The 22,694-nt window shown below is 39.7% G+C and overlaps 1 protein-coding gene across 3 annotated transcripts; it reads left to right on the top strand.

Annotated features, from left to right (window-relative positions):
* Nucleotides 1-523: 523 nt before the first annotated feature.
* Nucleotides 524-22,571, top strand: NADK (NAD kinase). Of its 3 annotated transcripts, XM_054085653.1 has the most exons (12): nt 524-696; nt 6,114-6,327; nt 9,049-9,132; nt 13,282-13,411; nt 13,958-14,066; nt 14,286-14,371; nt 14,656-14,758; nt 15,507-15,658; nt 16,160-16,259; nt 16,891-17,048; nt 18,186-18,268; nt 19,313-22,571. In XM_054085653.1, exons 2-12 carry the CDS (start codon nt 6,155-6,157, stop codon nt 19,458-19,460), a joined length of 1,326 nt encoding a protein of 441 aa, XP_053941628.1. In that variant the 5' UTR covers nt 524-696; nt 6,114-6,154; the 3' UTR covers nt 19,461-22,571. The 3 variants fall into 3 exon arrangements, with proteins under 3 accessions (XP_053941628.1, XP_053941629.1, XP_053941630.1); XM_054085654.1 differs by lacking the exons at nt 524-696; nt 6,114-6,327 and adding an exon at nt 6,799-6,941; XM_054085655.1 differs by lacking the exons at nt 524-696; nt 6,114-6,327; nt 9,049-9,132 and adding an exon at nt 10,613-11,394.
* Nucleotides 22,572-22,694: the final 123 nt, after the last annotated feature.

Genomic DNA, 22,694 nt, shown 5'->3' with positions numbered 1-22,694 from the left:
GCCCAGCGGCGGCGCAAGGGTGGCCTCTGTGCGCATGCGCGCTGGCCCTCGCGGAAGGGCGGAGAGATCTCAATAACTACGCTCGGCCCCGCCCGCCGGTGGCGGGACCGAGGCCTCTGTGTGTATGCGCGTTGTCCCCCTTTGAAGGGCGGTGAGATCTCAGTGGCGGCTCGCGTCCTCGCCCGCCGTTGGCGCGAGGGAGGCCTCTTTGCGCATGCGTAATGCCCCCATAAGGATGGCGATGTCGCTCGCCACCTCTGTGCGCATGCGCACCGCCCCTCCCTGAGGAGGCGGGAAGAGCTCAAGGGTGGCGCGAGGCCCCGCCCACCCCCGGCGCCAGGGACATCCCGTCTGCGCATGCGCCCCGCCCTTCGCTGAGGAGGCGGGAAGAACTTCACGGCGACCGGAGGGCGGCCTCTGCGCACGCGCGCTGCCTCCCCCCCCCCGTTCCCCTCCCCCGAGGAAGCGGGAAGAGCCCCATAGGGGCGCGCGGCCCCGCCCGCCCGTGGCGCATGCGCAGCATCCCCCGCCCCGGGGAGGCGGGGAGAGGACGATGGAGGCGCGCGGGTTCCGCCGGCCCCGCTCACTGCCCGGGAGCAGCCGACGCCGCCGCCACCGCCTCCACCGGGGCCGCCGGGCCGGGCTCTGAAAGGACAGGGGCCGGGCGGGGAGGGGGGAGCAGCAGCCGGGGCCGCGGTGAGTTGGGGCGGCCTGTACCTGCCTGGGGTCCCTCCTGAGGGAGGGGTAAGGGGGGATCCGGCCCGGAGAGAATGGAATGGAGCTGGGGGAAGGGCTGGGGTTATGGGAGCAGGGGGTGCTCAGCCTGGGGGAGAGGAGCCTGAGGGGAGATCTCATCGCTGCCTACACCTGCCTGAAAGGAGGTTGTAGAAGTAAGTGAGTGCTGGGCTCTTCTCTCAAGTGACAGGCGATAGGGTGAGAGGAAATGGGCTCCAGTTGTTCTAAGGCAGGTTCAGATTGGATAGAGAATCATGGAATAGTGTGGGTTGGAAGAGACCTTAAATATCATCTAGTTCTGACCTCCCTGCGATGGGCAGGGACATCCCACTGGATCAGGAAAAATTCTTCACCGAAAGGGTTCTCAGACACTGGCACAGCTGCTCCGGGAGGTGGTGGAATCCCCATCCCTGGCGGAATTTAAAAGACGGGCAAACGAGGTGCTCAGAGATGGTTTGGTACTGGACGTGTGTGACTCTACTCAGTAGCAAAGTTTTTTTCCAACCAAGTGATTCTGTGATCTCCTGTGATCTGGTGGGTGTGATCTACTGCCTTGGTTATTTCCCTTGATATCCTGGTTTCTGGATGGAGGAGAGGTTTAGATCACAAATGTCCGTGCTGTGGTGGTGGTTCCAAAGCAAAGGAGTTAACAGCTGGGCTTATTTTCCCTGGAATTTAACATGTGACAGTCATACTAACCAGTTTTCAGTAGAAACAGCACTGGAGTATGTAACCAAAAACATGCCACTGCTGTCAGACTGCTGCATTCCAGTAGGGAATGTTATTTTGGTTTATTTCTTCAGGCACTCAAGGACATGAAGTTCTAAACTGAACTGAAAAGTTTTGTCTGTCTGGCACAGTTTCTTTTTTTGAGGGGTGAGGGGGTTTAGCCCCCTAGGGACGGAGTCATATGCCTATAACAGCTGCTGAAGGGCTTTCTTCACCAAAGTGTAATAATAAAAACACTTCTTCCCAGAATTAAGGGATTAAACGTGGAATCTCTGAATGGTTTGGGTTGGAAGTGACCTTAAAGCTCACCCAATTCCACTCCCCTGCCATGGGCAGGGACACCTTCCACTGGATCAGGTTGCTCTGAGCTCCATCCAACCTGGCCTTGAACACCTCCAGGGATGGGGCAGCCACCGCTTCTCCAGGGGTCTGTGGCAGTGGGGCAAGTGGTACCATTTTTGGATGTGGATTTGACCTCTTACACTGTAACGTGAGGTTGATGGTAAAGTACAAAATGAGGACTTTTGGATGGCTGATGCAATTTCTAAGAAATGAATAGAAATGCTGTGGTTGTGGAGCTGCATTGGAGGCAGTGAGTAGTGGGTTGGGATGGACCCTGTGGTAGCCCTCTAATCCGGAAGGTTTAGGGTAATGCTTTTAACAGGAAAAGTCGGTTACAAAATAACGGCTTATAAGCACAGTCAAAAAAATAGATCACTTGTTGATTTGTAGCTTTATGCTCCTTGAGCAGCTGCTTATCTCAAAGGACGGTGTTCCTCTGTATGCTGTTTGGTGCAGCTGCACAGTGGAGAAGAGGGCTTTTTGAGATGTGAGTGGACATCACCCTTACCTGGCCACCTGGAAGTGGGTTCCCTGTGCCTGACAGCTTAGTAGAACTGTTCCAGGGTTCCTTTCTAGCTGTGACTCTCACAGTTGGCCCAGGGTGTGGTTCCTTAATAACAGTCTGAACGGTGTAGGAAAGCTGTGAGGATGTTGTGTCCTCCTATATAAAGATGAAACCTCTGGGAACTTCTGGTTCCCGGGAGCACTCATTCGTAGTGATGGAGAAGTTGAAGGTGGGAAACTGCACTAAGAGGAAGGATATGAGAGGTGACTCACCTGGCTACTGCACGTCACCGTCACTGAAGCTTAATATTAACAGTTAACACCTTCTCAGCTGTCCTTCATCCTGTAATGCATTTAAATACTTATAATTTTTTATATTTCCGGCCTGACTTAGACCGGAGCAGCCTTTTCACTCATTGCTTGACACGTGCTTAAAGTTTCTTGGATCCAGTCCTTGAAGCTGTTCAGTCCTCAAGTCAAGTCTGCTTATTTAATAAAGGACTTCTGAGGTAACTTTAATTAAACAGTGCATGGCGTAAGCTGTGGCTGAAACATCCTGAATTGGAAAGTATTACATGGAGGGAATATCAACTTCTTAGGCTGTATTTAGTAGGTCTGTACACCGTCTTACTTCCAGTTTTGTGCTAATCTGATTTTCTCTACCGGCAGCATCTGTCAGGTGGAGATACTTCAGACCAAGTTACTTGGCAACACACCTCGTTTACTGCTTGTTATGTTAATTATTGTTCTCTGCACCCCTTAGTTCAGGGTGATGCTGTGGAATAGGATGCATGCTTATCAGCTATTAAGTTACTGTGAAAACAAATTCTTCATAAACTACATTCGCAGATGTTGTAATTCCATACGCTTTATTAACTGCTGTAATTTTTATTTTCCAATGCCTACACCAGGCTCTCAGCGTTTGGATAAAAAGGAATGAGGAGTTGATAATTTATGTGATGAGACAGCAAAGGAAAACGATGTACTGTTAACTGTCTGTGGGTGCTCGCTTCTTGGTGCAGGCTTCTAAGGAATGATTGCTTAGTATTCTAACTTTTGAGACCAGATGCATAATGCACATATGTGTGTGTGGATATATGAATGTCTCTAAGGAAGATGCTATCGAGGTGAAAGACTGCTCACAGCCGGTTTTCACTCTTTGTACTTCTGAAATGGTTTAGCAGCAGTCTGCATTGAGAGCTACCTGGTTTTATAGGTGTACAAGATAGTTGTTTTTAATTTCCTAGGGTAATGCTGTGAGGACAGAGTTTCTTTTGAAAATACCTAATTCCTAAAGCTGATAATAACCCACAGTTGCGGTGGTGGTTGGTAGCTGCTTTCTCACCTCCACCGGTTCCAGTGTGGTTTTTTTCATGTCTGGATGATTCTTGAGGAGCTGATCTCCTTCCTCAATGAATAACTGTCTCCAGTATTTTTATTGGCCAATTCTACTAAACAGAATGTGTTCACATATACTGAGTGAACTTTGACTCACTATGATAGTTTTGGTTAATATTAACTAAGAGCATGGTACTCCAGTAAAGAGTCAGGTCTGCAGTTCCTTAAAAGTGAGAAGGATGGTAAAATATGTGGAAATCCGGATACAGAGGATGCTGGGGAAGCCTGTTTGGACCCTGTGAAATAGATATACCAAACACAGGAATGATTTCAGGTCCTTATATTTAAAAGTAAAAATTAAGATATTAGCTTTTTTTTTTTTTTTAAAGATACATAGATTGATGGGCCTTTAGTAAGTGCATCACAAGTGTGGGTAGCTACAAACAGATAGCAAATGAGACTCTAGTTTTCTAACGTCCTTTATTTTTAAATCTATTGGATAAAGCCCTCTTTGCTAAAATTCAGTCCTTTCTGTATTTGACAAGGAAAACTTAATTCAGAATCCACTTTGTATGGGGAACACAGGAGGGAATCCATCAGAAACGCTTGTTCGAGTCCCTGAAGTGAAAACGGTGGACTCATTCAGGTTATGATTTACAGGAACAAATGGTGTAAGAATTTCTTCGTGCACACAGATGCTGAAAGACCATTTCCAGTCAGAGATACTGAACATCTCATTTTAAAGCCACTTCTTTTCTGAAACTTGGCTATCTGAAAGGCTTCCTTTTTGTAGCCGGTTCAGATTCAGACACAGCCAACCAGAGAAGTGCTCCTAAAGTTTGGTGAGGTTGTAATAAAGGGTAATACTAATTAAAGTCTATTAAAAATAATTTGTTGTTTGAGTCAGATTTTACAGCCTCTTTTACATGTGTTTGCACAACCAGAGTAATTATGTGTCTAAATCAACTAACTGGAACAAAGCTTATATTGAGCTTAAAGTTGTCTAAAATGGAGTTACGTTTTCCTAATTTAAATCGTAAAAATAAATAAATAAATGTGTTCAAAGGACTGTTTCCTCAGTCGTGGTCACAGACGGTGCTAAGCAGTGAGTAACCAACTACTGAATTTTGATAGCTTTATAAGTGCAGGATCTTACAAATAATTAATGTCTGACAGTAATTGTACCTCTTTGTAGTGGTGTTCTCTTAGGGTAAGACTAATCTACAGCAGGAACAAAAATACTCTCTAATTTAATTAGATGGTGGTTCTGTCTAATTTAACAATGAGCCAGTGCTCCTTCTAAAGTTACAACTTCATTTTATTGACACTTTGTCATCTAAAAGTTGGGATGGTGTGAAAGAGTCCTCGTGAAATCATGGAGGTTGTCATTTGCTGTAACTTTACAGCCAAATATTTTTATTCTCTGGGTATTTTCCAGAACCACAGTCCATTTTAATGGTTATGGTAGTGTTATGGTCCATTCCCTACAGGATACAGGGAGGAGCACATCCAAAGTCATGAATTTGTTTTAAAAAAATATACAAATCTCTAAAAACGAACTTTTCCCCGTGTGTTGAAATCAACTGACTTCAGCAATGTGCTGTTCCTTGGGACTGTGTTATCCTAGATACTCTCTGTTTGTAGTTTAGGGTGTATTCCTGCACTGAAAGTCGCTTTCTATTTATGTTCTGATGAGGCTGCTTCTCAAACAACGATGAGAACTTAGGTCTGGGATTTCTAGTACTTTTGGGGAAGGATGGTTATGTAAAGTTCGGGTTTTGGTTTGGTGTTTTTACTTCTGCAAAACTGCTGTCTGGCCAGCTGTTTGTCTTATTTGTGCTCATTATTTGTGGAAGTGAAATATTTCACATTTGTCCTTATTTCATCTTGTTTGTTTTGGGCCATGTCCCCAGTTTGTCACAAATGATTTAAGTGCTTTGGTATCATCCTCCATGTTTGGCTTTTTTTTCTCTTCTCAGCTTGATATTAGTCTTGTTTTTGTTAAGAACTTAAGTCTATTATGGTTATCTCTATTGCATTATTTTTTTGCTTGCTCTGACAGTTTTTTTTCCTGTTATAGCTTAGAGTATTCTAATTTTGTTTGATGTACGTATTGCCCAATAGGAGGCTTGATAGCTTTTCCTGAGTTTTAATTCATTGGCAAAAATTTAAATCTTTTCTTCCTCTTCAGTTTCTAAACCAAATTTATTACTGGAGATACAAATCTGTGCTGGTCTTGAAACAACTTTGTATTGAGCCTCTTCTAAATCTGGGAACATACGGATTGTAATTCTGTTCATTTTTCTTTCCATTATCATTGTCTTAACTTGAACTTCTTGATTGCCCAGATCCTTTCAAGAAGTATTTATCGAAATGTGTAAACTCAGTATTTAATACTTTTTGCTAATGCTGAGATTTTTACTCTCTCTCCTCCCTATCCCCTTTCTCCTGGTGTTTTTCCACAGGAGTTGAATTTCTCTTTCACTGAAGTTCCTTCACTTCCAGGATGGAGATGAATCAAGAGAAGCTGTGTACCAGCAAGGCTGATGTGAGCTCAGATTCTGCTTATCATTGCTCAACGTGTCAGGATGATGAGGAGTGGAGCAACAACAGTCGGGGGCGAGCTAAGTCACGAAGTTTGTCTGCTTCACCAGCCCTAGGAAGCACCAAAGAATTCCGGTATGGCTTCTGGTTCTTCCTGGTGTTGCTACCTTTAAGAAACGTGAGAAAAAAAATTAAATAAAGTTATTTAGATTTTAGTTTTTGTCCCTCTGTTTGTAAAACTATAATCTTGCAGTGGTGACAAGTGACAATGAACAGAAATAAAAAGTCTGTCAGAATGGGTGTCTCTAAAGCTCATTGTCTCCAGAAAGAGTCAACAGTGGACACACTGTGCTCTGGCTAGAGCTCTGCTACTGTGTGTTAAAAACCTGTTTGAGTGTTTGGGTTACATGGCAATGGGAGGCAATGCAAAGTGAGTTTGTGCTTGTAGATTGTTTTACAGCACTGAGAAACACCCATTATTTATTTTTTTTTGCTTTGAGCCAAATTTCTAATCTTGTTGCAAGGCTCTTGTCATGTGGACAGCTTGGATAGAACTTCTGACGTTGTGATCTTTGGACCCATAGTAAATATTGAATAGCATGCTGTGGTAGCTGTGTGTCTTGATCTAGCGAGAAGCTCAGCAGAACTTTCCCTTACTCACACTGTGAACTTGTGTAAAAGCACAGACGAGATCCTGGAGATGTTTCTCAACAGATGAAAACTTCTCGTCCAGAGTTACTGCTTTGCTGGTAGGAATGCTCTTCCAAGACAGAGCGTATATGGGTGAGGCTGAAGATCGCAGAGGGAAGCTTTGTGGTGAAGGGAGGCATGATAAAAGCCTTTTTCTGAAGAGGCTAAAAGGTTAGGAAAATACTTGCTTTGCATATATAGTTCTGAAAGCCAGAATGCTTTTGGAAAGTTTTCACAAAGACTGTGCTCTGGCTGTGCTGTTGGAGCTGCTCTGTTGTATGGTGTAGTCAGTACCTACGACTTTGCATTAAAACTGTGGTAAAACTGGTGTGTTTTCCCTTCTCCACTTAAACCTTTAAGAATGTAAACTTCAGCCAACCTGCGTAAATGACTATGTGGTCTAAATTTCTGTTACTGTCTTCTAGCTAAATAACTATTCTTTCTTTCTTATATTAAAAGTTATCTTTGTAGACCTTGCCCATTGTGGGTTTCAATTAGGGTTCTTGTTTACAAGATTTTTTTCTTCGAGGTGCTCTGTATTCGTTTATTGTCTTCAGTTTAGTGCAAACTTGTCACAGTTTGCGGTGTATCAGAAAGGGGACTCGGGCTTGCTGTGTAGTGTTCAGATTGAAGTGGTTGCTGACCTGCTTGGAACCGACAAGCTTATTTTCCTAAAAGAGGTATAATTTCCATTGCACTGCTGCTCATGTTTAGTTAAAGCAGGCTTAGTACAAACAACTTTAAATTCTGTTCACTCAAACGTTTTACTTTCTGTTGATTGAATAGTGCATAGATTGAGTGCTATTAAAGCCAAGTAAAATCTAAGGGAGATGTATATCAATTATTAATTAGAGCTTGCAGAGAAAGCTTTGTTTGAATGACATGAAGGTCACGTGTGGATATTTAATGCTTCTTGTAGGAACATGTTTAGCCAGTTACTGGGAGTGGCATGGAATAATGCCCTGTGTTGAAAGAAGGCAAAAAGGACAGTTATTTGGGAGAAGCTTGAGTGGAGCAAGAAGTGGGAGGTGGTGTTGTCAGGTGTTATTTAACTATCTCGATTCCAGGTGTAATTGTTCACAAGTAGAGACTCACGATTCCTTTACATGGATTGGTACACACATTAATCTCTAATTATGTCAGTCCTTGCTCGTTTTTCTGTTTCAATATAAATACAGTAAACTTTATAAAACACTTAGTAACAATCTTATCTGACTGGATTAGTCAGGCCTGGACTTATAAATGGAAAAAGTTATTTGAAAAACAAATATCACTTCTGTATGTTAGATGGAATTCAAATCTTACACATGTGATTTTATTAGACATGAAAGAAATAAGATGTTGCTGTTATTCCCTAACTAGATTTTTTCTTAACCTGTCATCTGATTTTGTTTTTTATTAAATTTCTGAGGGTTTTTTTTAGTACTAAGAGTGACTCAACAGGCTTGTCTGAGCTGCTTTATAACATACACAATGGAAGGCAGCACAGTGGTGACTTGTTACTGCCAAGCAATAGGTTGGTTATCAGTTCCTGTGTTAATTGAATTAAACACAGGAAAGACGTATTTCCCTCTTCTTTTTAATGGACTATTTCTAACAGCATTTACATACTGTTTCAACAGTTGCAAGACTCAAGTAAGTTGTGCTCCCATTTGCTGAAGGAGGTGGGAGGGAAGGAAGGTAGAATAGTTCTGACTTGTTGCAGACAATTGCATCCTAGAGCTAGGATTAATCCTGTGTTCTGTGTGGAATTCAAGTTTGAGGACCAATGACATTTCAGAGCTCCTATTTATTTGAAGCCAAAGATCATATTAGATCTTATTAGGGAAATAAATGGAAAAATTAGCATTTTTCCCTACCTATTCAAATAGCATTCTTTCTACCTCTTGATTGTCTCTACCTGCCTTAATCCCAGCCTTCTGTGCATTTTTCAATGGGATTGAACTTCAAGGAGCAGGTACAAGAGTTGTTTCAGATTTGAAATGTGCGAGCTGCTATGTGTAAAATCACATTGCCTGGTAAAACACAAATGTAGGTTTAAGACATGTACTTTGCCTAGTGCATCTTTTTTTGAAGAAGTGGGTTTTGTGGTCAGAGAGCTAATTGTAACCAGTTTTTCATCACTTTTCTTCTTGGCTATTTCACATAAATATATATATTTTTTAGGAGAACACGCTCCTTGCATGGACCATGCCCGGTGACCACATTTGGACCAAAGGCCTGCATGCTGCAAAATCCTAAAACGATTATGTAAGTACTCAACAAAGGAGTGGTATTATGCTTCTTCTATGTGAAAGAAGATGAGTTTTCTTTCTACTCTTCACTCATAATCAGCATTGTTTATATTTTACCTGATATTTAGAGATTTTCATGTTGCTTGATTGCCAGCTTAAGGGGGTCTGCATTGCCAAAATTAGCTTGCTGGTGTTTTCACACAGTGATCATTTAAGAAATCACTCTGAGAGGAGAATGGGTGGCTCTGCTGAACTGTAATCTCAAATAAAATCCCATTACATGTGCGTCAGCTTGATCTGCATGTTGAAAAGTATAGTGTTGATTTGAATGTCGTTGGATTTATTTCCTATCTCCCAAGGAATGATAGGACATAATTCGTATTTCTCTGTGTTGAAATGCTTCCTGCAGGGTAACAGACATAAAAGGCAATTAATTTACTGGGTTTACATTACTAATTCAAGTGGTGTGCTTAGGCCCACTGTCTGCTACCTAAGCTAATAAGAGTTTTTTCACAGCTTGGCATATCTTGTTTTGGAAGAAAAAATTAACCGTTTCTCATAAAAAATACGTCAGGGCCTGTGGATAGTAGTAGGAACTGAAGACTTGTTTAGGTATGTTCTGCGTAATCTGCAGTCTGTAGCTCGATGTCAGCAGTGGCAACCATAACCACTTTCCAACATAACCAACAGCAAAATTGCCACGTGCATTAAACCCCCTTATAGCGATCTAATTATATGGTGGAGCTACTGGTAGCGTTTTGTTTATTCAATCAATTTGAAATATGTAAAGAGCAGTGTTTCTAAATGATAGAGGAACAAAAATTTTTACAGATGACACAAGGAAAGGAAGAGAAATGTTCTGTGTACTATGACATCTGAGGAAAGCCTTCTCCCTGTGTTTGAGCTGGTAGTTTGATTTGTTTCATTTATCTATGGCACATTCAGGGTACAAATATCTTTAAGGCAATTCTGCTTTTTAGCTCCACTGATAAATTTAACGTGCAATAAGGGTTGGTTTCTATTTAGCAGACAGATAAACATTTTCATTTTGTAGGTTGGTTAGTATAACATTGTGGCGTTTTACACCGTATATTATATATTTAATAAACAATTTCTTGACTTGGTCAAACAAGAAACATCATAGTTCTACAGATTAACCAAGTTAGAGGTCCCTGGTTTTGTTCTTTTAAAAACTTATATGGCATCGTTCTTTCAGTTAAAGGTAAGGTATTTGAGTTTTTATTTACCTAAATAGCAGTCTTCCTCAAACAGATTGGTGCCATCCTAACTTTCCCTACAAAGGTGTGTCGGAAATCTTGTAGCGTGCAATAATTCCGCTTCCTCATTCTTTCTGCCTGTTCTAAAGTCGGTGTCTTGGAGAGCTGCAGTTTGGCTGAAATCTGAACTCCGTGTGTGTTTACCCACCTGACTGATGATCACGCTCCTCCCCGTGGGCTGGGCGGACACTGTGCAATATAAAGATAGGCTCAAGATCTGTGGAGCGCAGAGGCTGTGGGCAGCAGTAACGCACGCTGCTTGCCAGGGAGAAGGCTTGCCTGTGGTGCTCAGAATAGCTGGGAGGAAGGAGGGCTCTCGGGCTGCTGAGGGAAAGGGCTATTTGAAGTCCAAATTGTAAATTACTTTTTGTGCTATACTTAAGGTTTATGTCGTGGCTTCTGAAAACGAGGAAAAACATTTTTGCTTGGATTTTTCTCTTCTTGACAGTCAGTATAGTGTTCAACTCTTTTTACTGGAGAGCGTTTTTTAACAGGAAAATTTAAGTTTTATGTATGGGCGTAAGTTAGTGGAGGTCTTGGTGTCTCTCTAAGTGCTGGTGTTGATGACTGAATTGAAACTGTGCTTTCCGAAGGCTGTTGGGTAAGATCCCCGAATAGATTGAATGACTGTTCATTGCAAAAAGGATCAGGTGCTTGTGTTGTTGAGGAGAGGGGAGGTCAAACACCCATTTCTAAACATTTTCTTGAGATGGGATTTTTTTGTACAAAATATTGCCTCTGCGGATCTGCAATAAACATTTTATACAGGATTTTTCTGTAAAGCCTCACACCTTTTTATTGGGACTGACTGGAGCACTTCACTGGGAAAAAACACTTTTCAAAGGAAAATGTTTTCTTTGGTGGTAGCAGTTTATTAACAAGTGATAAAAGCCTCAGCCTTTTTTTCGGAGCTGTTGCGTTGCCTCATTCCTGCAAAGAAACATGAAGATCTTAAAGCGTGCTGTGCATAATCTTTCATGTGGTAGAACTACATGGAATTGGTGAGTACAGCAGACATGGGCAGGCTTTCGTGTGAATGATGTCTGTATTAGTTCCAGGTTTGCTAAGGTAAAAGCTGTGCTGCAGTCTTCAGTTCTTTGCCAGTGTTAAAAGACAGCCCGAGTGTTTTGGGATGGTTTTGGGGGTGATTTCTCTGTGTATTTTCACCTTTTAACAGCTAACAGCATTGAGATTTGAGCAATTTCATTTTATGAAAATATCTTTACAGTAGGAAATGCTTCCTTAGTGACCGTTGGTATTGGAAATGCATATTAAACTTCAGCTGCAGTTCCTTTGCAGCTGTTCAGCAGCAATAAATGCTTTTTTTTTTTTACGATTAATTTAGTACGTTTACATTTTACATTTAATTTAGAAGCCTTCCAACTTCATAGTCCTCTCAGATTCATGGCAGTATTTCAGACAGTGCAATATCTTCAGAATGCACTTGCGTTCTGCCAGGGATTGGACTAGTATCTCCAGAGGTGCCTTTCAACCTCCACTATTCTGTGATTCCTAGACTGTAAAATACGAAATAAAACATAATGTAATGTTGACAGCCTATGTGTGATACTGAGAGTAACTGCGTATTTGTTTTCTTCTGCGTTACCTAATAGTGTTTAGCAAGAGACACAGTCCTTTTTTTTTAATTGGTATTAATACTATTTCATTAATCTATAGTTTCTGCTGTGTTTATCTGTAGGCATTTTGGGAAGTAAAAGGAACAGGTTATTCTACCTTTGTCATCATCTTCACCTGTTTCATTTTAACGCTTGGAAGTGCTAAATCCAAATCTCTGTAAATATGGCTTGTTCAGCATTTACACTAATCTGCTTTGCTTTATGGATTATATCTGCACCGTAAGGGAAAGGGTGGAATGCTTGTTAAATGCAAAATACACCTGTGAAATTACGTAGCTTAGGAGTTGATACAAAAGGAGGAGGAAAATACAGCTGAGTATTCTTAAATCAACTAAATGTATTACAGAGTAGCATGTGGCTTCTCTTACTGAACTCTCTTGAAAGCCACTGGGTTATGTGGTTCCCTATCTGTGATGCTTGCCTGGCATAGAAGTGTGCAGGCATCTGCTCCTGTTTAAGCTCTTTACTTGTGAGGCTTTATGATAGGAATTATAAGTTGCAAGTGCAGACTTTCCAGAGTAGAATTGACGTACTGTAGTTTTTTTCATAGCTGTTAAGGCTTAGTTTGAAGATTTAGTATAGATGACAAAGAATCTTAATTCTTTGCCCTTCTCTTGTGATAATGTTGTTTATTGTTAGTAGAAAAACTGTAGAATTTGTTCCTGCCTCTATAGGTTTCGAATGTTATTGAGAAATCGGTCACAGCGTACTGATATTGGAGAGAAAATGCTGATGGAAATGCTGCTAAAAAGAAAAAGAGACTATTTGGGTTGGAACTATTGTGCTGTTTTTTAGATTTACATTTACTTAAGCTGTTTGACTTGTTGAGTAGTGTTATGCTGTTCTTTTTCTGCTTCTCTGCTTGGATGTTTCTCCTTAGTTTGAGTCAGCTTAGGAGGAGAGAGCACTAAAACAAGATTGAGGAGAGCATTATGGCTGGAAGCGTCAGGGACGATGTCAGTCAGTTCAGGAACTTGATCCAAGAGCTTTTGTTGTGCTGCTGTTCAAATCCCTGTTTTCATGTGTTATTGGCAGGGTAGCAGTTACAGGAATCAACAGCTTAATGCTGCGTTACCATCTTTAGCAGAGTAAAGCATCGGTTGATTTCAGGGGGGAAAAGTACCATTACAATATAAACTGTTGCATCCTACTTTAATTTTGTTTTATGTCTGCGTGCAATTATACTGAAGGTTCTATTCCTGATGGACCAAGCAAAATGTGGTAACATTGTCTTTTTTTAACGTTCTCCAGGCACATTCAGGATCCAGCAAGCCAGCGGTTGACATGGAACAAACCTCCCAAGAGTGTCCTTGTTATTAAAAAGATACGTGATGCCAGTTTGCTGCAGCCTTTTAAAGAGCTTTGTGTGTATCTCACTGAGGTAATGAAATGTAAAATTCCATTTTTTACTGTAATTAAAAATTTTACATCTAAAATGTTTTCAATTACTGGTTCTCTTAAATGTGGAATGTCAGAATTGCATAGTGCAAACAAATTGTACCTGTTGCCACTGGAAGTGATAAAACTTGTTTCAGAGCTTAAGATCAGACCTTAAGTACTTCAGTAAGTACAGAGCTTAAAAAAAAAATCCAGTAAAGTGAAAACTTTCCTTGATTCTGTTTGCAGTTATACATTACAGGAAGTGGTATATAAAAAGCTTAGTCCTTTAAACCTTGAACAAACATAGCAATGTTACTGTAATGTAATCTGTATTCCAAAGTTTAGTTTGTTTATTAGATGGTTTGAGCGTGCTACAAAATTCTTGTGAGAATTTGACCACACATTAAAAATAAACCCCACAATCAAAGGATGCAGCCACTTCTGTAGAATATGGTTCATATGTTTTAAACTAATGCAAAATATGGAGAGATCCAAATATTTTGTCAGTTTAAGAGGTTATTAACAAGCTTATCTTGCCTTTCTTAAGGAGAACAATATGATAGTGTATGTAGAAAAAAAGGTATTGGAAGACCCCGCTATAGCTAATGATGAGAATTTTGGACCAGTGAAGAAGAAATTTTGCACCTTCAGAGAAGGTATGGTGGTGATTTCTTGAAAGTAAAGTTGAAATATATTGCTTATCTGTCTTGGTGTGTTCTTAGCGGTTGGGTCAAGCTTGTTAAATTAATGTGTCATTTCCAAACAGCTGGGTTTGTGTGTTTGAGAGAATGTTGGTGTGCTGCGCTTAATTTATGTTGGGAAATTAAGACTCCGTAAAACTGAGTTCTAAACTTATATTTCAATGGTGCTTCCAGATTACGATGATATCTCCAATCAGATCGACTTTATCATATGCCTGGGAGGAGATGGGACCTTACTTTATGCTTCTTCACTTTTCCAGGTTGGTGTTTGTAGAAAATAGACTTAAAGACCTCTTTCCTTTTTGAAGTATTTGAAGTTTGTTGGTTTTTTACCCTTTGTTGTTGAGTTTGGCATTTGTCCCTTGCTGTTCGTTCCTTTATTTATCAAGCCTGTTTTACCCTATACCTTCTGAAAATAGTGTGTGTAATATGTTGTCCTTGTTATGCACAAAGTTACATCAATAGTCAAAATATTTACAGGCAATTAGTTGAAGTATTAATTGCTTTAATTCAGTAGATTTTAAATTCTTTTCTTTATTGATAGGGTAGTGTACCTCCAGTTATGGCTTTTCATCTGGGATCCCTTGGATTTCTTACTCCATTTAATTTTGAGAATTTTCAGTCCCAAGTCACTCAGGTTATAGAAGGTAAATTTAAGGGGACAAGGTGCGGTGTTTCTGTTTGTTACATTTTCTGTAGCTTTTGCCAAGACTGGTACGTTTTCTTAACCGACTCATTTAAGTTGTCCCTAAGACTGAGTCATGAGAAGTGTATGCTAAACTAACAACAGTATTACGTTGCGTTGACCCATTCAGTGCTGCTTTCCATACCGTTCTGTAAAGGAAAAAGGCTGAGAAATAACTTTATCCTGCGTGGAGTAGAGAAGTAAAAAGTGATACAGGACTTAAAATACTGAGAAGTCAGGCAAATAAAATATTTCAGGAAAGAAATACCTTATTTCTTCTGTATGAGGTTATTTGAGTTACCTCCTAAGTAGATTCCTGAAAAGAGGTTACAAAATTCTCATGTTGCTAGAATGTTGTCTTTTAATAAGTGTTTCTAGTGCACTGGTTTTCTTAAATAAGACTTTTTCTTAGTGAAGATCATGTCAGCCTAACAGTGTTTTCTGATCTTGATCACTCCCATATAAAACTTGAATTTTCTTTTTACATTATGAGGAAAGGGTGGAAGGCCTGGGTTTCAAATTTTACTTTAATTTTGCTCATTACTACTAAAAATTAGTTTTGAGCTTCAACGAAGTGTAGCCAATTATCTTGTGAATGAAATTGGGAACGTTGTAAGAATGTTTTCATATGATTTGCTAGTCATTACAGGCTTTTATTTACTATACTAGCGTATCATTTTTGTATACTTTCTCCTGTATTTCACTTCCAGGCAACGCAGCACTTGTTTTACGAAGCAGGCTGAAAGTGAAAGTAGTAAAAGAGCACCGAGAGAAAATGACAGTCCAAAATGGTATAGAGGAGAATGGGGTCATGTCTACAAACGTAGAGAAAGAAGTGGGCAAGCAAATTATGCAATATCAGGTCAGAGGGCAAAATAAAGCAAAAGAGCTAATGTGCTGTTTGTGAATTGCTTTGTACTTGTTTCATTATAACTTTCCCCTTTTCATTAGTTAATTTACCTTAGCCCAGCAGTGTGAAAGTGATCTGTATTGCTGTAATTCGAAGTATGTGCAGTAAATAGTGAGAATGTGGGGTGCATCATTACTTTCTGCAATCATAAGTGCTAGTATCTTCCTTCTATTTTGAAAACCAAGTAATACCTCTGAAATGGGATATTCCCAAAGATTTTTATAAGTGAAAAGAAAAACCTTGCACGTTGTTAGTAACCAGCTTCTGGAAATAATTGTTAACATCTATAAAATTCACTGTCACTTGGTAAGACAGGAGTGTAGAGAGTCTGATTTGGCAGCTGCTAAATCAGCGTGCATTTTTCAGAGGTCTGGAAAGCATGTTTTTGCGTGTCGTTTATTACATTGTCAAGTCACTAATAACAGACCGGTGTAATATTTGATTTCGTGGCAGGTCCTGAATGAAGTTGTAGTGGATCGTGGTCCTTCTTCTTACCTTTCCAATGTAGATGTCTTTCTAGATGGACACCTTATAACAACAGTGCAAGGAGATGGTGAGTCCGCTTCTTGAGTGAAATGGTTTATTGGTTCACGTGTAGACTGTTGCTATTATACTGGAGGATTTTTTAATGTGGAAACAAAATCTCAAACTTCAGTTCAGTGGTGACAGCAAACATTAGTGTGCAAAGAATAGGTATGTTTATTCATTGGTAACTAAAGCATTCCACAAGGAAGCATTGAAGGGTTGTGGCCTTTGTTTGTCGACTTGTGAAGGCAAGCGACTGTTTCTCTGGGTATGAAATGTTAGGGCTAAGGACAAGAAATAACCCAGAAAAAATTTGATTGGGTATCCAGGATTTGCTGAAGGCCTGAGATCTCAACTCGTGCAATACAGAAGTTAATCTTTAAAGCTCTTACCCTTAAAAAAATGAACGTCACTGTTATGGAGTTGTGTAACCTGAGATCTAGAAGCTTATGCAACTTCGATGAAGCCATAGAACAAAGGTGCTGTGCCAAGACTAGAAAACTTTCTGACTTTAGTGTGTTAGACTGCAGTTCTCCTGTGAAATACAAGTTGATATGTTCTCTGCTTCATTTTCCTAACAGTGCTATTTCTTAGTTGTCTTCCAAAATAACACTTTGATTGTAATGCTAATGCAAGTGAAATTTTTGCTCCTTTCGCAGGAGTCATTGTCTCCACGCCGACTGGTAGCACCGCGTATGCAGCTGCAGCAGGAGCCTCTATGATTCACCCAAATGTTCCTGCAATAATGATCACCCCAATCTGCCCTCACTCATTGTCTTTCAGACCCATCGTTGTTCCTGCTGGAGTGGAACTCAAGGTTAGCTTCTGTTATTCTGTTATTTGTCTTTCTAAGTTAAAAACTTCTGTACTAACCCTGACTAAAGCAGAAGAGGTTAGGGAATGCTGTGCATCTCCTGCATTCCTCCATCTGTAGGAGGACCAGATCAAGTCTGGCTGAAGAATGCATCTTTGTTTCAAATCAGATATCCACTGGCTGAATACTTTGCACTGTTTCCTACTGGATTGTAGGCGTGTAATGTTCTACAAAATGTGAATACACATTTGCATTCTGACTAATAAAAATTAACAGAATTTTGGCTAAAGTGCATGTAAATCAGTGGTGGTAAAGGGAATGAAAAATTCCACTGTCATGGCTAAAACAACAAATATTGCAGATTTTGAGTATATTGGTAGAGTTATCTGCAATTCAATAATCATTTTTGGTTAATGCTGTCTTACAGAAGAAAAACTGTAATACCCGAATATAAAATAGACATAGATAATGTGTATTTTTAACAAGTACCCATGTGTAAGGAGGAGCCCCTTTCTGCTTCTTGTATCTGGTACAAGTGTCCAGCATACTTAAGTTGGAAGAGAGTTGGTGTGTTTAGAAGGGCTCTGCTAGGGGTGTTAGAAGATTAACATCAAGAAATAAGTATGTATTGGGGTTTTGTTCATAAGTCGAATGTTTATTCATGGCACTGCTCTCGGTCCACAGTTTCTGTCATGTCAGTGAGTGTTACTGGCCAGTCGTAGTCAGTTATTTCCTCTTAACAGGAATGTATGCTAAATTCCTGAATTTGACAGCTTTCATTAATTACGTGTTCTGTTTTTCTCAATTAACTTTGTAATTTTCTTGAAAGAGATTCTAAGTCAATTCATAACTGAATTAAAGCATGCACTGGCTGTAACTGGAACATTTATGGCCTTGCACTTATAAAAAGGGGGTTTATTGCATGTACAAAAATAAGATGTGTATATACCAGGCATGAAGTGGAGATTTGGGCATTGTGTGGTTTGTTACTGCACTGTTACAGACAGATGACAAATGTCAGTGCACCTGTAAAGCTGCAAGGGGTCAGTTTTGTACTCGGAGGGAAGGTGGAGGTGTTTGTTCTTTGCTCATGAAAAATAGATTGTGGATCTGAAGTTTAGGTTTTTTTCTCTTTTTCAGATTATGCTCTCCCCAGATGCCAGGAATACAGCATGGGTTTCATTTGATGGAAGGAAGAGGCAGGAAATATGCCATGGAGACAGGTCAAGCCTTTTTTTTTCGTTGTAGAAATGAAAATACTGATTAATGAACTTCTAATTCTCTAACATCTTTCAAAAGGGTTCCTGACAGTGAAGAAATAAGCTTTTGTAAACCCTAACACTTCTTACAACGTGAACTGCACTAAAAATATTTAATTTCTAACCTGAGCTTTTTAGATTTTTCTGATGAAAGCATTGCTCAAACCAGAGCAGAAAGCAAGTGAAATGTTAAAAAAAACATTGTTAAATGTTAAAACATTGCATGCTTGGCAAGGAAGATGAACATGTCCTTAGAAAATCGGCTCTGAATAATGCCGTGTGGTTTGAACTGTTTTACCTTAGTGAATAGCTGTGGTCAGCTGCGATGCTATTGCCTTGAGAGAGCAGAGCGCAGTGTGTGAGCTTCTTCAGTTTTTGTGTGTAAAGTATGGTGGCTTATCCTAATGGGAGGTGATTTCAGGCAACTGTGTGTGGTATGCGACTGGTAGACTTGAGGAAGACGACTATTTTTTTTCCTGGACCATACAAATTGCCAGGAAGAACAATGTAGAGCTGGCGTGACTCCATCTTGAACTGTTTGCATTTCCTCTGAGGCTGAGATTCATAGAATAGATCAGGAGAGCAGTAAGGGTTCAAACATGAGATTTAGCCCTCTGTCACACCCTAGACTTCTTAGTGCTGTTGCTCATAGTTGACACTTCAAGGCTAAAGTGGTGACTTAACTTTTCCGTAGTCCCTGTGTTATTGATGTGAAGACCAGCAAAAGGCTGCAGGGCATCATGGCAGTTGTTCAGTATTCATCATGGTTCAGTATTCTCCCTGTGTCGAAGAATGTTGTTCACTGTGCATCTGTTAACAATTTTAAGCCATGTTCACTCTCTTTAGATGAGCCTGCTGACTTCCTTGTTGCTTGATTATGGAAACTCCCTGTTTTACTAAACTGGCTGAACAGAGCACTACGATAGCTAGCAAAGGGAAGATTGGTTGTTTTAACAAAATGGCTATTTATTGCCCTTGACTGACTGGGGTGTTCCTTTGTTGTTGCAGTATTAGCATCACTACCTCTTGCTATCCCCTTCCTTCGATCTGTTTCCGAGACCCTGTGAGCGACTGGTTTGAAAGCTTGGCTGAGTGTTTACACTGGAATGTTCGGAAGAAGCAAAATAACTTTGCTGTTGAAGAAGAAGAATTTTGAGTGTCTACATCTAACAAGACTCATGGGAATGGAAAGTGGCAGTATCCCTTCTATATGCTTGGGGGTTTAAGTTTTTGACTAACAAGTGTGGTCACCATCTCGGATATATAGTGATTATAGTTCATATCTGTCTGATCTGCTGTTGGATGGAAAGTGTTGAGCTTCTTCCTGTCATCCTTGAGAGGAATGGAGAAATTAGGCTCTGATTGTTGTAATCCAGTTTGAATTTCCTTTAATTGAGCAATTTGAAAATGTTTTTTTTGATTGTTTTGAACAGCATCAGGAGACTTGATTGTAACGTATAACTTACCAATAACATGGTAGGCTGAATGTAGACACGTAACAGAAATATGGCAGTAAAAAAGTGGCATTAAAATAGTCTGGTTAATTTGGTATATTTGTAATTCTATGCATATAAAAGCTCTAAGAAATTTTCTTTAAATAAAAAAAAAAGCTCCTCTTTGTTAGCTTAAATGTGTCTTGCCCAGAACAGCTACCCATCAAGACAGCACTTAAAATACTTCCTCCTTACTTTTGAATGCGACACACTGTGAAGAAACACCCATGAAGAATGTTTTTTATGAATAGATGGAACCTAAAACAAAAATATGTTTTACATGTATATATGTATCTCTTATGCCCATTTGAACAGTGTTTGACCTTTGGCTGTCATCACTGTGTAAATAGCCACAAATGGCGTGGCGAGCATTACTGTGGGCATAGTTGGTCACGACAGTGATCTTCATTTTTGTAGCTGAGATGGTTTTAGCTCTGCAGTTCCTGTTGGTAGGAATCATCAGTGTGTTGGTTTTCCTTTTTTTGTTTGGTTCTCTGGAATAAATGATAGCATTAGACACTAAAAAAGGAATCCTCCAAGTGTTCAAGAAGAATCTGGACTTCCATTAGGACTGTGTAGTATAGTTCCAGAAAAATAATATCCTATATTAGACCCTGAATGCCCTCAACTTCTACAGACACCTCCCATCTCTTGGTGCTTTGTAATACGGAAAGGGATACTGTGTTAGTAGGCTGATAAATGAGAGGACACATTCCCAGTAGAGCAGCAACGGTGCCTTCAGCACACTCAAGATATTCTAAGTCTCATATTTACTTTTTTAAGATGCTTTCAGATGTTTCTAACTTCTCTATGTACATATTTTATTGTATGTGCTTTTATGAAAGAAAACCAAAACCCAACAGAAATCTAGTTGGGGGAAAAAAGGGTTTGTACTGTATTTAACTAAAAAATATCAAACCCAAGTATAATGTTTACATTTATGTTCTCTGTGATGCCGTCTCATGATCATACTATCCAAAATTCAGCATTTTCACAGTCTTGCTGCATTGGTCATTAAAGGAATGGACATTATCTGTTCAATTTAAGCCTGTGGCATAACATTGTGCAGGAATTAATTTACTAATTAAGGTGGGGTTTCCTTGGAAGTGGAGTGAGAAACTGTTGAATTTTTCACGAGTGTCTTACATTGTTTATGTGGTCCAAAGTGGTAATGGGAAGTTTATTCATTTCCAAGCTCTGCCTACCCTGCTGTCCTCCGATAGTTTAAATAATATCTCTTCCATTTTGGATGCTGCCCTAGTCTGTCTAATTTTACTAAATCCAGGTGAGAGCACTTTTCTGTAAAAGAGATGCAAACTCTCGGTTAATGATACAAATCATAATGAAAATGTGCTAAGTTAAATTAATACTCAGTGTGTACATTTTGTAAAATAGAATATTGGTTTGATTTGGTCAAAACAGGTGCATTTTGTGATATCTCGGAAGATATCCAGATAGCTTTTGGGATTTATCTTTCACTTGAATCTGCAGTAATTGTTTAATCACTGTTTTGAAGCTGCTTACGGGTTTCCTAGGTGGAGTATTCAGTTATTAAATAACTGTTTACTTTTTGAACTGTAGAAGAGTCAGACTTTTTGCTTTGAAACTATTTTATTTAAACATGCAATAATTGAGGAAAGGAACAGGGTAGAGTGGCTCTATAAATGTATTGTTAAGTGGAAAACAAGCAGGATAGACACTAGGAAGTGGAAATCATTTTGCAGAGGCGAGGCAAGATGATTAATGAGCCTTATCTAGTATTTTTTTAAAGATAAAACTATATTCAGCACTTTTTATTTATGCTTTTTATAATAGTAAATCTATTATTGGCTAAACTGCCAAACTTTAATTTTCAGAGTGCATAGTTCATGAAATCTGTCATCAAGACTTACCGAACTACTTTCTCTAGATTAGATCTAGATCTAGATTAGGAGTTGTCTTCAAATTTATCACGTGCTGCAATTGCGTTAACTGGCTGTGAGGCTTCTGCAGTTTTGCTTGTACAACTCTTGCTGCTTGATACCGATCTTATTTGGACGGCTGCTCAGCCAAGGAGAGAGCTGCAATTACTGAATAAAGGAGGGAGTCACATCAGGACTTCAGTCTTTGCTTTTTCTTCAAGAAAAAGCTGCGTTGATTAGAATTCCACAAGCTGCTTTATATCAAAACTCAACCCAAATTGAGTTAATAGATTACAGATTTATCAAAGTGTACAAAAGTTACTTTGCAAGGCCTTTAATCTGCAAACCCATGATTCACGAGCAGACTGGTGAGGTTTGAACAGCGCTTGAGTTTTCCTGATTTAACTGCTTGAAATGTGGGTGACTTCTGTTCGAACCACAGCTGAACCAGACAAAGTTGTAATGCAGACTTCAATATATTGGCAATAAAAGCTTGTTTTGCTGAGGTAGCTCACTCAGAGTAACTTGTTTAAACTGTACTAGTAAAATAGGGGTTTGCTGATTAAGAACAGTGTGTCTAAAATAAGGGTTTGTAAACGTCACGGTACCTACAAATCCTTTCCAGCCCACAAAGGGCCAGAAAGGACACTTGGAAATTAATTTGTTGGGTTTTTTAAAAAAAATAAGTTATTCTCTAGTAGAGAGTTTAAGAAATTATTAACCACTGATGTAGTATGGAATAAAGCAGTGTACTGAATTTTTAAAAGAGGAAAAATCCTGTTACATATTGTTAATGCTTTGAAAAACTTGTTTTAAATATTGTTGAAAACAAATATTTTTCAATCCTTTCAATAAAATCTTTTTGTAAAGTTGGATTTGTAAAGCAGCATTTTCACTGTTGAGAATTTAAAATGAGGTCTATACAGTGGCTTGGGACGCAAACATCTGGTGTGGGGTTTGGATAAATGGTCTTATGGGACTGGAGCGTCTCTTCTT

This window comes from Cuculus canorus, chromosome 21, assembly GCF_017976375.1.
Source record: "Cuculus canorus isolate bCucCan1 chromosome 21, bCucCan1.pri, whole genome shotgun sequence".
In the NCBI taxonomy this organism is placed as follows: domain Eukaryota; kingdom Metazoa; phylum Chordata; class Aves; order Cuculiformes; family Cuculidae; genus Cuculus; species Cuculus canorus.
This window is presented reverse-complemented; position numbering and strand designations above follow the sequence as displayed.

Excerpts from the sequence above, each read along its gene's own strand:
- NADK (XM_054085653.1), top strand. The coding sequence starts at position 6,155 with ATGGAGATGAATCAAGAGAAGCTGTGTACCAGCAAGGCTGATGTGAGC. Across the intron at positions 9,133-13,281 it reads CAAAATCCTAAAACGATTAT|GCACATTCAGGATCCAGCAA; the intron begins GTAAGTACTCAA and ends AACGTTCTCCAG. Across the intron at positions 14,372-14,655 it reads ATGCTTCTTCACTTTTCCAG|GGTAGTGTACCTCCAGTTAT; the intron begins GTTGGTGTTTGT and ends CTTTATTGATAG.